The 16,259-nt window shown below is 39.9% G+C and overlaps 1 protein-coding gene across 2 annotated transcripts in view; it reads right to left on the minus strand.

Annotated features, from left to right (window-relative positions):
- The window catches only part of Cep83 (centrosomal protein 83), a 127,339-nt gene that overhangs the window by 49,890 nt on the left and 61,190 nt on the right, over positions 1 to 16,259 (minus strand). For both annotated transcript variants that reach the window (XM_041668149.1, XM_041668145.1), the window contains exons 4-5: positions 11,871 to 11,963; positions 9,366 to 9,497 (exon numbers count right to left, since the gene is read on the minus strand). In XM_041668149.1, coding sequence (XP_041524083.1) covers positions 9,366 to 9,497; positions 11,871 to 11,963 — 225 coding nt within the window. The remainder of the gene's footprint in view (positions 1 to 9,365; positions 9,498 to 11,870; positions 11,964 to 16,259) is intronic.

Raw genomic sequence — 16,259 nt, forward strand, 5'->3', positions numbered from 1 at the left:
ATAAATATTGTAGGTGTACAGACACACACACACAAAATCTACTAAGTGCAGGTACTGTTACTCATATGTACATCCATTTAGGGCTGACCACTTAGCAGGGTCTCTCATCACTGGATAAACCAGATTCTCCCTCCCTCAGCAGCCAATGACTGCCTGTCTCTCCCTTTGGGGGTAGAGCCTTGTGAAAATTTCCCCCATCTACTGGAGTGTTGAGTGGTATAGTCTTGTGCTGCAGGCAACCATCCTGTTGAGAGTTCATAGCAATTGTCCCGGTTCTCTGACTCTAAGAGTCTTTCACCACCTCTCCCATGATGCTCTGAGCCTTAGGTATAGAGGCTGTACTGTAGATGTCCCAACAAGGGCTGTCCCCACCACAGTCACAGCACTTTACATTCTGAACAGTCACAAATCTGTACAGCATCCTCCAATTGCTTCAAAAATAGCTTTTTGATTAAGAATGAGAGGTGTACTTCTCTGTGGGGCTAAGGGTAATTAGAATAGTTGAAATCTACATTAATTTAGAAAAATTATCAGTAGTAGGTTCCCCTCTAGGGTCATTCCATGGGTCCCTGGCTGAGCTTACAGTATGACATGAGTTCACTCCTACTGGATAGGCCTTAGGTTCAATTAGACGACTGATTTAAGCGCCACCATTGCACAGTTGTAGTATCCTGCCAGGCCAGTGGCTATTGTGGTTCACAGGCTTACCGCTGGGTGGGACTGTGGGTAACTTTTCCCAGTGGCAGTTTGCATAGCACCTTCCAGTACTGTTGGAACCAGACTTTAGGGAGGAAGGAGCCTTCCAGCTCCTATCAGTACCAGCTTGATTCCTCAAGTCCTACGACAAAATATGAGGCGTCTTCAGCAATAGGCCTTACCTTCAAGTTGTAGAAGGTAATCAAGGGCAATGGTTCTAGCCTATATTGTTTTAGGGTTTCTTGGACAGTACTGGTACCCAGCTTCAGTTTAAATGATGGACTTGGGATGGATGGGTGATTTTTAAGATACTATTTAGCTTTGGCATAAAGTAACTCAGACAAACATTTTATTTTGGGCAGTGGTTCAGACCTAGGGCAGGGTGATGCATGTAGTTAAGGAGCACTTGACCACTAAGCTACATGCTCAGCTGCAAACAGTTTTAATATGCGATTGTTAGTGGCTTATTTAGGTCAGGAGTCGAGGTATAACACAGGTATAGACAACTGCGTCCTCACATAAGATAAAGTAACACTATTCTCTTGCAGTACCCATTTTAAATATAAGGCCACACGGCTAATACTTGAGAGGAACCTGTATGATACCTATAATGGTAGCTAAAGCAATGACAACTACCAAATGCAGTCGAGATTAAATTTTATATTTATAATTCCTCAACCAGAATTCACTATCAAAAAGTCCTTCCTGGGGCTGGAGAGATGGCTCAGTGGTTAAGAGCACCGCCTGCTCTTCCAAAGGTCCTGAGTTCAATTCCCAGCAACCACATGGTGGCTCACAACCATCTGTAATGAGGTCTGGTGCCCTCTTCTGTCCTGCAGACATACACACAGACAGAATATTGTATAAATAAATATTTTTTAAAAAAAGTCCTTCCTACCCAAACTTGTGACCACTGTTTCCCAGTTACTAAACTCATTTATTCATTTGCATAATAAATACTGAGTGCTTTGTCTCCGGCACGAGTTAGGAGTAAAGATATGTCCAGTCAGCGGAAACCTCTGCAGTCGAGGAGCCTGCTATACTCAATCACTGCCGTAAGAACACTCCTGGCTCATTCATCTGGGCACAGACTTTGGACACATCCTCAGCTCTTTCTTTTTCTTCCACTTTTAATCAGATTCACATGTCATTTTCCTTGATGTCCTTCATTTGTTTTGATCTCAACTCTTCCTTTCAATTTCCAGAGGTCTTTCTCTAATTTCTCTTCTTTGACATCTATCCAAATCTGCCTGTACTGCAGTTACATTCACATTTACTTTATTCTCTTCCAGAATAAAAACCTGCTTGACAGGTAAGACAACACTTGGTATTAACCAATTTTACTTTCCTAAAAGTTGAAGTAGAAGAAATGGACAGAGACAGATCAGGGATTACAAAGAGTAGTTGGCTTCCTTTTAAAAAGGACAATAGTATTAATTCAATTCCCTGAAACACATAGGAAAAGGGAGTATACCTAATTGCTCTATCCATCTTTGTTTTTACTGTATTTATGGCGTAGCATACAGAAACAGTTAGGCAAGTAGACACTAGGATCAAGTACCTCGGCTGTTGTTCAGTATTTACAGCTGCTCCTATACTCCCTTCTGGCTTTTAAGCATGCCCTCACTCTTACCTTTCTTCTGTAAACAAGGTCCTTCCAACTCTTGTTTATCTTGAGAAAAGATCATACCACATAGCTGAGAACGGCTTTGAACTATGCAGTTAAGGATCACCTTCAACTCTTTTTAAAAATATTGTTATTGCTTAATTATGTGTGTATTTGTATGTCTGTGTGGATATGTGTACTTGAGTACAGGTGCCTGTCCATAGAAGCCAAAAGGTGTGAGATCCCCTGGAGCTGGAGTCACAGGCAGTGGTGATCCAACCAACAGGGTTGCTGGGTACCAAACTCAGGTTTTTTCTAAGAGCACTTAACCACTGAACACTCACTCTTAACCACTGAATTCTCAATCCTCCTGACTCAGTCTCCTGAGTAATAAGAATATAAGCATGTATCATCATGCCCAGCTTGGTTATTTTCTAACTAAGTTCTTTATTATCAGATAATGAGAGTATAATAGCTGTCAACACAGTATTTGCATCTGTTGCTTTCTTACATCTAGTTTTGGAACTTTCTAGGTTTTAATATGAGGCTAATGATTTTCTTGAAATAAATCTTGAAATAGACAAGAATTGTGTGACTCTGAATCAAAACTAAAATTTATTTTGATTTGCTTCTTATAAAAACCACTGCTGCAAGGAAAGGAGAGTGTGGCAGTGTGAAAGTTCAGTTTTAGGACAATGAAGCAAAGCAAATTATTCCAATAAAGTGTGTCTCACAATTATTTTTAGTTTCTCATTACACAGAAAAAAATTTCAACCAGGCAGTGGTGGCACATGCCTTTAATCCCAGTAGGCGAGTCTTTGAGTTCAAGGCCAATAGGGTGGGGATCTACAAAGTGAGTTCCAGGACAGCCAAAGCTACAAAGAGAAACCCTGTCTAAAAAACAAACAAAAAAAAAATCTTTTATACTATAGTCTATTCACGGTATAAAAGTACTATATCTTTTTTAAAAGAACTAATGTGTGTGTTACATTACTGAAAACGCCAACAATCACCATTAAGCGAACCCGAACTTTCCACAAGACACTGCCTTTAATGCTGCTGCCTGATTAGGGTGCTGACTGCTAATGGCTGGGAGCTGTGGTAATCTTATACCAAGACAATAATGATGTTAGCCACATCACCTGACTCCTTTCATCAAAGACATTTCTAGGACATGTTATGCTATGTGATTGTCTCTTACCTACAGCAGAACTTTCAAAGCTGGAGTCGATTTCTCATATCCTGCCACTGCTTTACCAACTAAGTTGATACAATACTGTAAACCCCTTATTGCCATGAGACCCACTCCACTTTAAGAGCCACTTTCTTGGGCTAAGCTGACTCAGTAGCAGTGTTTATCTCTCTTGCAAGAGGCTCAATCCCTACCATAGAGGGGCAGTAACCTTTACTTATCCATAAGAAGCAATTCTTCAGCTACTCAAACTTTAGTGTAAAACTGAAAACCTTAAGTCACACCTTAATGTTCTACTTTGAGGACTCTTACTAATTATGTCATCTCTACAGTTACTATATCACTGAACTCTTGAAACAACACTCAGTCATCCACGAGGACTGGAATCAACTTCTCTCAAACTCTTGTTTAATGTTACTATTTTAATCTCCTCCTATGAACCACAAATGTTCGTAATGGAACTCAAATGGAGAATTATTTCCGTAAGGTTTCTGATTTATTCTGCCCAAATTCAATGGACGAATTACCTATGAGAAGACTAGCTTTGTGGTGTATGTTTCGTAAATAATACAATGTGAAAACCAAAACCATTCCTTGTTCCATAGGCTTCTAAACAGCTAGGTGATTAATAAGGATGACTATAAGATATAGAAGGGAATCCTTTTATATGAGAAGTACATCTCAATGACAAGCTTAAAACAATCAGTCAAACATGTCATAAACTAGTGATACTGCCATCTAGGTCTCACTGTGCCTCTTACAGGGCACAGACAGAACAGATTTTAGCCCAATCCTTAAGACTTTAGGATTTTCAGAATGGCAAATGAATATTGGCTTCCACTTCCAGTTAACTTCATCAACTTCATCTGCCTCACACTAAAAGGAGGGTTTGCTCTTTGATGCCAGGCACTGGTTTCTCTTTAAGGTGCTAAGTAGCATCTTCACCCAACAGAAACTTCACGTATCTAAGACTGTTGTTTGATGTAGCTAGGCTGCAGCTTACCCACCAGCACTTGCAGCTTGACCTCAAACTTTTATGCTATGCAGACAGCCTCTTTCCTTAAATCTATTTTTTGAGACAAAGTCTCACTTTGTAGACCAGCAGGCTGGCCCAGGTTGACCTTGAATTCAGAGAACTGCCCCTCTCTCCTGAGATTTTCCTTACCTTAAATTTTATAAACAAGTTCTGCTAGCTTCAAACTTCTGTAGCTTACCAATAGCTAAAGTTTAGATCTGCAATGTTTTCCTCATGACAAATATGTGAAAGGCTTATCACCCACTTTGGAGCTATTGGGAGTTAGTAAAAACTTTTTTGGGAGGAGGGAGAGGCAAGACAAGGTTTCTCTGTGTAACCCTGGCTGTACCCAGCCTCACTCTGTAGAACAGGCTGGTTTTGAACTCACAGAGATCCACCTGCCTCTGCCTCTGCCTCCCAAGTACAGGAATTAAAGGCCACCACCTGGCCAATAAAACCTTTTAAGAGAGAGGAGAACTAGGTGGTCTTTCTAGCATGGAAATGTACCCTCAAAGGATGTCTCACATAGAAGTTCTGTAGAATATTAAGTGGCCTGATTTTATTATCATTGTGGCTCAGGGCACAGGGAGACCAGGCAAGAAGAATAGTGAGTCAGTGGTATGTTTAGACTCCACAACATTTCCTGGTTAAATTCAACCCCTTACATCAGCAGATCATGGCAACCAAAAACAATCAGCATAGTACAGATCTAAATAGCAGATACACTAATGAAAAGGTCTGAAACAGTATGACGCTTGCCACAATATTACCAGTATTCTGAACAACTGAAACAAAGAAGAAAACAAGCTGTTTGAAAACTATCACCAATAAATTTGCTCAACTCAGGGATGTCATAGAACGTCAATTTGTGTTATGAAAAGATAACAACAGCAAAGTGCAACAAGCACAATAAAATAGCATTTGCCTGCATTTTAGTAGTCAAATTTATATATTTACACAAGTCTAAATTGTAAAAATGAGAGTGGTATAGGTAGACTCCACTTTGAAATTCTAAAATTACATTTTTTGTTCCTATAAACCCTAACTGAAATTATATCTGCTATTTCATAACCCACAATTGCCTTACCAAGTTTTACTGTATAAAGCACTATGTGTGTACTGAATGATTACAATAAGTGATGAGTTGAGGAAAAGAAAAAGCAGAAAGTTTCCTCTAGGCTCTTAACAATCCCTTAAAATATCTGCATTTTAAATATTATTTTGTCTTTTAGAGAGAAAAATATATTAGTAATAACATTTTTAGACCAACATTTCTGGCATCAACATGGACAGCTAAATCCTTAAAACCTGAGAGAGTTTGGGAAGTAATTCTAGACACAAAAGAACAGAATTAAGCATGGCTTCATGGTAGCAACATTTTCTTGGGTGGGCTCTGTTTGCTAGAGGCAAGCTCGTCTCATTTAAGAGAGGCTTCCTGATTGCTTTAGCTTGAAAAACCTTGCAGCAAACACTTAAATGGTATTTGTGAATAGCCGACAGCATGCTTCTTGGTGGTGGCACGGACCTTGAAACACCATTGAGTTGTGGCAATAAACATGGCCCAGCCAGTACCTCGGCCATGAGGCTAGACTCTCAGAAAGCTAAGGAATAGGGTGGGTCAAGCTGTCAAAGCCAGGACTATAATCCTGGCCATACTGCTTAGCAAACTAAAGACTCATGTGGTCAGAACGAGTTATACAATAAAGATATATTCAGATGAAAAAAAACCTCTAAACGGTTTACAGTGTGTTTAGAAATATATATAGGCTTGGGAGAGAAAAGAAAAAGGATAACCCTTAGAGAGAGAGAGAGAGAGAGAGAGAGAGAGAGAGAAGTTGGTATGGTAGCACACAGTTTTAATCCCTGCACTTGGGAGGCAGAGGTTGGCGGCTCTCTTCAAGTTCAAGGACAGCCTGGTCTACAAAGTGAGTTCTGGGACAGCCAAAGATACCCAGAGAAACTCTGTCTTTAAAAAAAGAAAGAAAGATAAAAAAAATAAAAGTAAAAATAAAATAGAGTTTTAAAAAAGCCACTTAAGATGGAAAATACAGATAATCTGAATACTGTATGTTATTGTGTTTTCTTTGAATTGTTTGACAGCTGAGGAAGGAGCAACAGCTGCTAAAAGACATTTGATTATAAATGTTGCTGGATTAATCAAACATATATATTTTGAAAATGCCTTGATTTCAAAATTTAAGTCAAAAGATATGTTACTTTGGAGAAGAGGTTTTGCTTTTGTTTCCACAGGAAATGAGAGGCTGTGGATTCATTTCTGGACTAAGAAAAATCAGGTTTGATCAAGGAAGACCCCCTGCGAAATCTCTGATAGGAGCACATGGCCTAGATGTCTGAGTTCTGCATCTAGAACAGCCTCAAGACTGCTGGCTGAGATGATCAAGTCTCACAGAATATTCCAGTCAGGACTTGACCATAATTCTCAATTCTCTTTAGGTCCCCATAAGATGATCAGCACCTCCAACAAGCAAGAAGTATCCTAGAAAACTATGCCCACATTCCCAAATGTGGATTAAATGTTTCCCTTTGTTTAGAATGTTGGTTATAAGTTATTATGGATAATGGTGAGGAAGAAAGCTAAACAAAGGAGATTAGACTCAAGAGTTTTTGTTTTGAAAAAAACAGGGGGCGGGGGGAACTGTGGGACAATGGTCTTGTACCCTGTAAAGATTTGTCTCTTGTACTTGTTTAATAAAAAGCTGATTGGCCAGCAGCCAGGCAGGAAGTATGGGGGAGGGGGCAAACAGAATTCTGGGAAGAGGAAAGGCAGATTCTGCAGGCGTCACCCAGACATGGAGGAAACAAGATGAGAATGCCTCACTGATAAAGGTACCAAGTCATGTGGCTAACACAGACAAGAATAATGGGTTACTGTATAATGTAAGAGTTAGTTAATAAAGTCTGAGTTAATAGGCCAATCAGTTTATAATTAATTTGGCCTCTGTGTTTATTTGGGACTAAATGGCTATGGGACCTGGTAGGGACAGAAACCTCTGTCAACATATTTCTTTTCATCTTTTTTTTTTTTTGAAAAGCCAACAAAATCAAGAGCCTGAAGAATACATACAATCACCACCAAGTAAACACATCAACTGATTTCAAAAGCAAATCTAAATTAAAGCACAATAAAGAACTCCAGAAGTTGTCAACATACTGACTCTTCACTTCACATCAAAGTTGAAAATCCTTATCATTTCTATTTTCCACAACAGAATCCTTACAGGTCATAGTCTGTCATACTTACAGATTTGAATGAAGCCTTTTCCAATCACAGATAGGTATCCATGAGCTGAACAAATAACAAAACTGAAGCTGTTGGGTGGTGTGGTAGTTCAAATGTAACTGGCCCCCAAAAGCTCATAGGGAATGGCACCACTAGGAGGTGTGGCTTTGTTGAAGTGGGTATGGCCTTGTTGGAGGAAGTGTGTCACTGTGGGGAGAGGCTTTGAGGTTTTCTATGATCAGGAAACTGCCCAATGTCTCAGCTAACTTCCTGTTGCCTGTAAGATGTAAGACCTAAGCTTCTCCTCCAACACCTCTGCCTGCATGCTGCTATGCTCCCTGTCATAGTAATGGACTGAACCTCTAACACTGCAAGCAAGCCACCCCAATAACTGTTCCTCTTACAAGAGTTGCCATGGTGTCTCTTCACAGCAATCAAAACCCTAAAACAGGTGACCACTAATCAGTGTGATAACCTCAAATCATTAATAATTTCTAACTTAAGACTCTAACATGTGAGCTGAGATAGGAATGTTAGGATTATCTACTTCTACTGTTGAGCTGGCTGAAGACTGTAAAATTTCTGACAATTTGTTATCTTATGCTTCAGCCTTTTAATTTCAAATGAATAAATTTTTCCTCATCTTACTATTAAATTAAAATGAAATTATACCTAAATAAAGCATTTTAAACTGTGAGAAGAAACAGAGTTAAATGAGAAAACTCATTTTAAGTATCCATAGTGTTCAAGGACTGTTATGCTGAAGAACTTGACTGATCAAGAGTTTAAATAGTTTCTTACTGACAATCAAGAAACTGTTCACTGATAATAAATCAGTCTAAGCCAAGTACTGTGCTCTTGGCTTTTTTAGATAGCTAAAACACTAAGAATATTTTTAACTGGTAAAGGAAGGTAAGAGTACTTTAATTCCAAATAAGCACAATGATATAAATACCACGTAGCTGTATTTCTATGTGGTATATCGTATATTGATACAAATATCTGCCTAGTTTTTTATCAATGTTAGAACAGAATTGCTACTTGTTTTTTTATCATAAAGAAATTAAGAGTAAACAGAGAATAAAAGGGAAAAAAACAGTTTTAGCAAAAGTCGAAGACAAACTGCAAAATGAGTAAAATGGCTACCCAAAGCAATAGAGATGAACTAGGAGGAGGCACTGTAGGAAGCACTGCATGCGGATGTCAGAAAAAGTTGAGGGTGACAGCTTAAAGCAACATCAACAAGGTACAAAGGCTTAAACCAGAGCTACCTAGGAGGTGCTTGGTCCTAAATAGAGGACTGTACTAAATAAGGAATCATGTAAGTAATGTTTACAGAGAAAACTGTCTCTCCAAGGCTATGGGTAACATGAGGCTGTGTGATTTATCTATCTCCACGGGCTAATAAAACTGACAAAAGAAAACAAGTGACAAACAGTCAAAGAAAAACACTCACAAGAAATTGTTGACAAAGAACAAAAGAAAACAAATACTTTTACTAATAAAACATAATTATACAATCCGCTTGTGTAATTTGGAACTTGTAAAAATATGTAATCATAAAATTTTATTTACTACAACAATCTCTGATAAACCAAAATAACTAATTACTTACCTCTGATTCATATTTCATTTTTTCTTCTTCTGCAATACGAGTAAACTCTTCTTTCTGGTGCTCGAATTCTGACTTGAGAAATGTATGCTCATAGCGAAGCTTATTATATTCAGTTCTATACCTTTCCACTTCCTAAATTACAAAGAGATTATGATGCATGACAAATCTGAAAGTGAAATTTGTACCTTCTCCAAAAAATCACTGTACAGTATAATTTTTAGTTTATTAACAGCCATTGTGAAAGGAAAAGATAAGCTTAACAGAAATATATATATGAGCGCAAGGGAGCTAGCTCAGCAGCTCTGATGCCCAGAACCAATGAGAATGCTTGGTGGACCTGAGGGCCTGCTAGTAACTGCAGCCACCAGAAGACAGAGAAAGGACCATGGAAGCACAGGAGCTAGACCAGCTGACCAGACAACTTTGGGCTCAAATAAGAGAACCTGCCTTGTGAATAAGGCAGAGTAAACAAAGGATCCTGATAGCAGCTTTGTCCTCCACACATGCACTTCAACATGTGCCCACACACCCACATGCAAGGGTGCACACACAGCATGCACACCATATGCATACACTTTACCCATGAAAAAGAGGAAACAGAAAGCAGATTAGTACCCTCCTCGGAGTGCACCAATACGATGAATTACCATTCCAGCTATGCTCTGGCTTCACAGATTTTCACTGTGCTAGCAACAAAGTATAAGACATCCCTCTCTAAAAGACAGACTAGATAATCTCAAAGTAGAAAAAACTTATGTGAATACTTAGTGTACTAACTTAAGGCTTAGTCAAATATTACAACCGTTCAACTCAAACACACTAGCCTGAAGAACACAACATCCATGGCTCATCATCTACCACAAACACCTAAGGTGCTCTAATCTTGTCACCAAACAACCCAAAAAAGTTGCTGGCACCCTGAATACTCAACAAGAAACTTAGGCAACAGAGCAGTCAGGTATGAAAGATTCTATTTCAATAAGCACCAGGAAACTAGGCAATAAGGGAAGACTCCTAAAATAATAGTTCAATAATCTTTAGCTGAAAGACTTCTAAACAAATCTATAAAATAAGAAAACAGCTGTGCTGATGTTATACAAAATACATACTAAGATTTAAAAACCTGTTCTTATTTAACTTGAATACTTACCCTTGGTATGAGTAATTTTATTTATAAAAAATTCAATCTACTTCCAAAGCATGATACCCTGCCACTAAGATATATTGCCATTAGGGGCATGTTTGAAAAATCAAGATATCAATCAATAAATCATTACAAAAGAGAATTTTGCAAGTCTTCCTGCACAATGGCAGTATTTTAGATTATTCCAATCTCTCAAAGGGGTACATTTTGAAGGAAACAGAAATAATTGACACACGTAAGAACTGATTTGTTAAAAGTTAGCATATAAAATATCTACGCCAGTACCTAATTCATTCTCTACAGTCTTTTCCTGTCCTCTTTATCAAACATTTAGTAATATAATTTCCCAAAGTAAAAATAGGAGCACTTTTCTTTTTGAGGTTGTGTGATGTTAATATCGATTGTCTTTGGCAGGATGTAGAATCATCTGGAGAAAGGCCTCCAAGCACACTTCTAGATCAGGTTAGCCTCTGCGAACACCGCCAGTGTAGGTTCACTGAGGGTGGGAAGATCTGCCTTCCAGTGAGGGCAGCAGCAGGAGCAGAGAGCTCAGCACGGGCATTCATCCGTCTCCACTCCCCTGGCTAAGGACGCAGTGGGCAGCTGCCTCAAGATCCTGCCATCTTGCCTTCCCCGCCATCGTGGACTGCAGCCTCAAACTGGAAGCCAAAACAAACTGTTCCCTCTCTAAGTAGCTTTTGTCAGGGTATCAAAGCAACAGGGAAGTAACAAATCCATCCTTTGAGTTGACAAATATCATTTCACCTACTGTATGTTAGGAACCATTCTCAGGAACCTGTGAACAAAACACAAGTTCTTCCTTGAACCAAAAGAAAGGAAGTGCTCAGAGCATTCTATTGTGTTTTCCATTCTAGAAGTGCTAAAACGAAAGCCACAATAATTAGGCAAATTAGCATTTATAAGGTAACAAGTATCACAGAAAAAAAAATAGGGAGGTAAGTAAACTCCAAAAGTTTAGTGCAGGAAAGCAGGCTCTCAGGTTGCAGTATTTAGCAGGGAAATGGGATAGGAAACGGTCAAAGAAGGCAGAGTGAAGGACTAACATTTTTGGACAGATTTGCAAGAGATTAAGGAGTCAGCCAAAGAGATCTAAAAAATATTCAAGGCAGATGCAGCACTAATGCAAAGACTCTTGAATCCCAACATTTCTTGAATAACAATCAAATATCAGGAGGCCAGGGTAGATGGAGGAGGAAAAGAGACAGAGAGATAATGGAGTCCAATCCTATTAACGCCTCAGAGACCACTGTAGGGACTGCCATGGAGAAGATTTAGGTAAATCAAGAATGCTTTCCACGGAGGGATAAAGATGAATGCAGTTATTCTACCTCATTACTTACTTCATCCAGAGTGCGGAAACGCTCTCGCATTGGAGCTTCTAATTCTTGCTGTATTTGGGCTTTTACCAATTCCAATTTTTGTGGTGTTAATACCTAGTACATAAGAAAAAATACAAACAACTATAAATACAAAAATGAAGAGTTTCAAAGTCTCTTCTATGACAAGTATAATTACAGACATTTTTACACTTTGGTTAATTTGTATAATCACTAAATACGACTTATCAGAGCTGGGGGAACAGCTTAGCAGTGAAAGCACCTGCCACAAAGGCAATGCCTAAAACTCCAGACTCAGAAGGTGGAGACAGGATTCCCCAAAGCAAGCTGACCAACAAGACTAGCCTTTATCAGCCAGCACTGGGTTTGCCCTCGATCTCATCTCAATGAATAAGAAAGAAGGGCAATTGAAGGTAATTCTCAGCATCAATCTCAGGTCTCCACATGCATTTGCTCATACATGCATGTGTTCTCACACATGCTCTCAAAGGTGTTTTCACAAGTGTGTGAAAATATGCATACACACACAGGTGGAAGAGAACAAGATAAAAACAACCAATCCCTGAAATAACAACTTAAGAATCTCAATCTTGGTCTCAGAGATGTCAATATGACTAATGAAAAAAATCCACTTATAATTTTTAACTGGGCCATGATGGTGCACACATCCCAGCATTGGGAGGCACAGGCAGGCAGCTCTCTGAGTCCGAGGTTAGCCTGTTCTACAAAGTTCCAGGATAGACACAGTTACATAGAGAAATTCTGTTTCGAAAAGAAAAACCACTAATAATTTTTATAATTGTTAAGAATTTACTTCTCAGCTAAGACTACTGTGTAGATACAATGACCGATAGCCTATTTTCTAAATATAAAATAAAGGTGTAGTAATTTGTAATACCACAGAAAATTCTTCAGTTTTATTTTCAAAAAGAAGGGGGAAATAATGCAGTTATATTATTAAAATTAATTAAAAATTAAGAATATAGGGCCCAGGCTATGGCTAGGGCCATGTCTGGGTCTGTGCCCTGCTGCAGCCAGGTCTGCGTTGATGTCTGAGGTTCCTGCTGCCATCAAAGACTATGTCAATGTCTGGGATGTGGGTCACCACCTGGGGTCATGTGTATGTTCAAGGGCTACGCCACCACTGATTCCATGCCTGTCTGGGTGACCTGTGCTGTCACCCAAGGCCATGGTGACATCCGGGGCCCCTGCTGCTTCTAAGTACCATGTCAGAAGCCATTGCCTATTGCAGATTTCAGGAGCCTGGGTTGTCACTTAGGGCCATGCTGGTATCCAAGTGCTGAGGTTCTGCTGTACCATATACATCTGGGTGGCCTGTACTGCCACCAGGGGCCATGATGTCATCTGGGTCTGTGCTGCTGCCAGGGGCCATTCTGGGTCAATGGCACTGACATAGTCGTGGTCTATCATAGCCAGCGGCTCCTACTACCACTTAAGCCTGGGAAGATAGGGCTACATAGAATTGGCCCCACTCCTTATTGGCTGCAGCAATAAATAGGAAGAACTGGCCCTACCCCTCAGCAACTGGAGCACTTGGGAGAGAGGCCCCTATACCTTGCCTGGGATGCACACTAGAGCAGACCGTTGGCAGGGGGAGCTCAGGAGATCCAGCCTGTGGATATGAAAGCAAGAAAGGGGACCCTGCCCCCTCTCGGGTATGTCATGTGATGACATGGGTGAGGGAAACCTGCCCTCCCCATACCCAACTCTTGCCACCAGCAGCAGGTAGAAGAGCCAACCTCAGGGACATTGAGAATGGAAGAGCTGGCCCTGGCCCTCACAAACTGCAGCAACTGGGAAAGTGGGCCCAGCACTTCGCTTGGGCAAAATAGTAGAGCTGGCTCTGGTGGTGTGTGGGGGTGAACCAATCTGGTCGGGTGAGAGCAGGGGAACCGGCCCTGCTCCTTGCTGTCTGCTGCACTGGGGGAACAACCCAGTTACCACCCCAAATCAGAACCAGAGCTATAGGGGAGTTCACACAAAACCCCACCTCATCTTGACCTGCTAGAGAATGTAAAGAAGCTGAACCTGCAGATCCACAGCTACAGGATCTCCATGGCACAACAACTCAATATCCAAGAGCAGGCCCAGTGAGGCCCCAATACTGATAGTGTAGCAGAAGTCCTCTAGAGGCCTTGAACCACATCAGTGACTCACTGCAATAAATATAAGTAAAGATATATGGACTAAGGTAAACTCTGTGACTCACTGGGTCACACCACAGCTTCCACACTAGATTTTTTGTTTGTTTTTGTTTTTTTGTTTTTAAATTTCATTTTATTCAGTGTGGGGTGAGGCTGCATGGCAGAAATGAGGGGACAGGAGATGAGTGGGATTGGGATACATAATGTAAAATTCAAAAAAATCAATAAAAAGTTTTTAAAAAATTAAGGACAATTTCTTTTTAAAAAGTTGTTATTCTGACCAGCAAAACTAATTTTGGCTCTATTCTGTCATACTCTTACAGCACTCACTTCAGTGAATAATTAATATTTATGTAAGCAACATATGGGCACACTCCTTGTCGCTAAGATTCGTCATTATTTTTCCAACACGTTCCATCACTCCTACCATATAGGAACTACTGAATTCCTGTTTCATGAATCAATAAAAGAACAAATGAACAAACACTGGCTGGAAAAATGATGTCTCATATTTGTATGAGTTTCTTTGAAAACATGAATAATATACAACTTTATTCGTTTATTCAATATTTCACAGTTGCTCGAAATACTACACTCTACTGAATGAAAGTCTTCTAAATATAAAACATTATGTAATATATGGTCATTTACATACAACTGTGCTCTGAGTTCTTACATGCAGCAATTTAGCTAATCTACAACCCCCCCCCCCAAAAGAGGCTACACTGAAGCATACAAAGACCCTAAATAACTTTCTAAAGGTCACAAAGACTCAGAATGAAGCATGCATCTTCCCATAATAAAAAAAAATAATCATTCACAAGTAATAAAGTAGGCAAATAAAAGCTATTAAAAAAGTAAAAACAAAGAGAAAAGATATTTTAGGTAGAATGAATGCGCGCGCACACACACACACACACACACACACACACACACACACACACGAAAAGCCAAAGCACTAACAAGCCAAGTATGCTGACTCAGGTCTATGACCTCTGCACTCAAGAAAGGAAGACAAAAATGTGTTGTGTTCAATGTCAGTATGGGGTACACAAACAGACCATCAAAAAGAAGAGGAGACTAGAGAAGACAGGGGAGGGAGAGAAAAAGAATAAAGCATACTACAACAGCTAGGAGTTTAGGAATAAACAAAGCAAAAGCTTTGGCAGGAGAAACCCTGTAGCTATGGGAGGAGAAGCAGTGAAGATGACTAGAGAAATCAGGCATAACTACTGTCAAGTCAAGGTGATACAGACCATCTAAGGAGGATGGTAACTAAAAGGAATAAGTTAATAGGATCCTATTTTAAACAACTTAATTATAAAGAGAAGGAAAACTAGAAAAATTAAGGAAATCTGAACAAAGATGAATCGCTAAAGGTATTGCAGAATATGAATTTCAGTGTAGTAAAAATATGAGTTATACTTTTAAAGGGTGGTCACCTGGGTATGTAACAGAGATACACACTGAGTAAGTCAAGACTGAAATAATATGGTCTTATTTAAATCACTGTGTAGAGAATGCCAAAACAGACTGATAACAGCGAAAAGCAATGGTTCAAATATGATAATGGTGCTGAATACATGAGGATACATTATGTCACTCTACGTTCTTGTACAGGTTGAAGGTTTCCGTAAGTGAAAGCTAATTAAAAATGAAAGGCTTAAACCTCTATCCACAATAATAAAAAGCTAGATATCTCAGCCAAATCATGAAGAAAAAAATTTAAATGGCTATTAAAATACCAGACAGAAGTGAACACTGAGGGGATCCAGGGCACAGCAGAGGCTCATAAACTCCCTGTCCTGAGGAAGCAAAGGGAGAATTCAGGAGCAGAGGGGCAGCACCAGAGGAGCATGCCCAGAGCGCTGAGCTCTGCAAAGGCTTGGACTCATTCAGTACAGTACTCACCAGTGCATCTGGGGAAACTACGGAAGCCAAGGAAAGAAGGGAGGTGAGCACTCGAGCTCAGCCAGCCAGTGAATAATGCCTGGTTCCCAAAGCCAGAAGGAAAAACTTAATTTCACAAATAAAGGAAAGTCGTGTACGCCTTGTCTCAGCAGTGGAAACAAGCCTCATACTACAGGTGTCTCTGACCGCAAAGCCTGAACCGTGCAACTGTCAAAGATCAAGAACATCAGAGGAGCACAGAAATAGCCAACCCCCAACAGAGTCTAGCATCCAATAAAAAGTCCTCAAGCACGAGAAGACAGAGAACACCACCTGA

This window comes from Microtus oregoni, unplaced genomic scaffold (genome assembly GCF_018167655.1).
Source record: "Microtus oregoni isolate MIOR12 unplaced genomic scaffold, Mior012 000001F_ref0000356, whole genome shotgun sequence".
Taxonomy (NCBI): Eukaryota; Metazoa; Chordata; class Mammalia; order Rodentia; family Cricetidae; genus Microtus; species Microtus oregoni.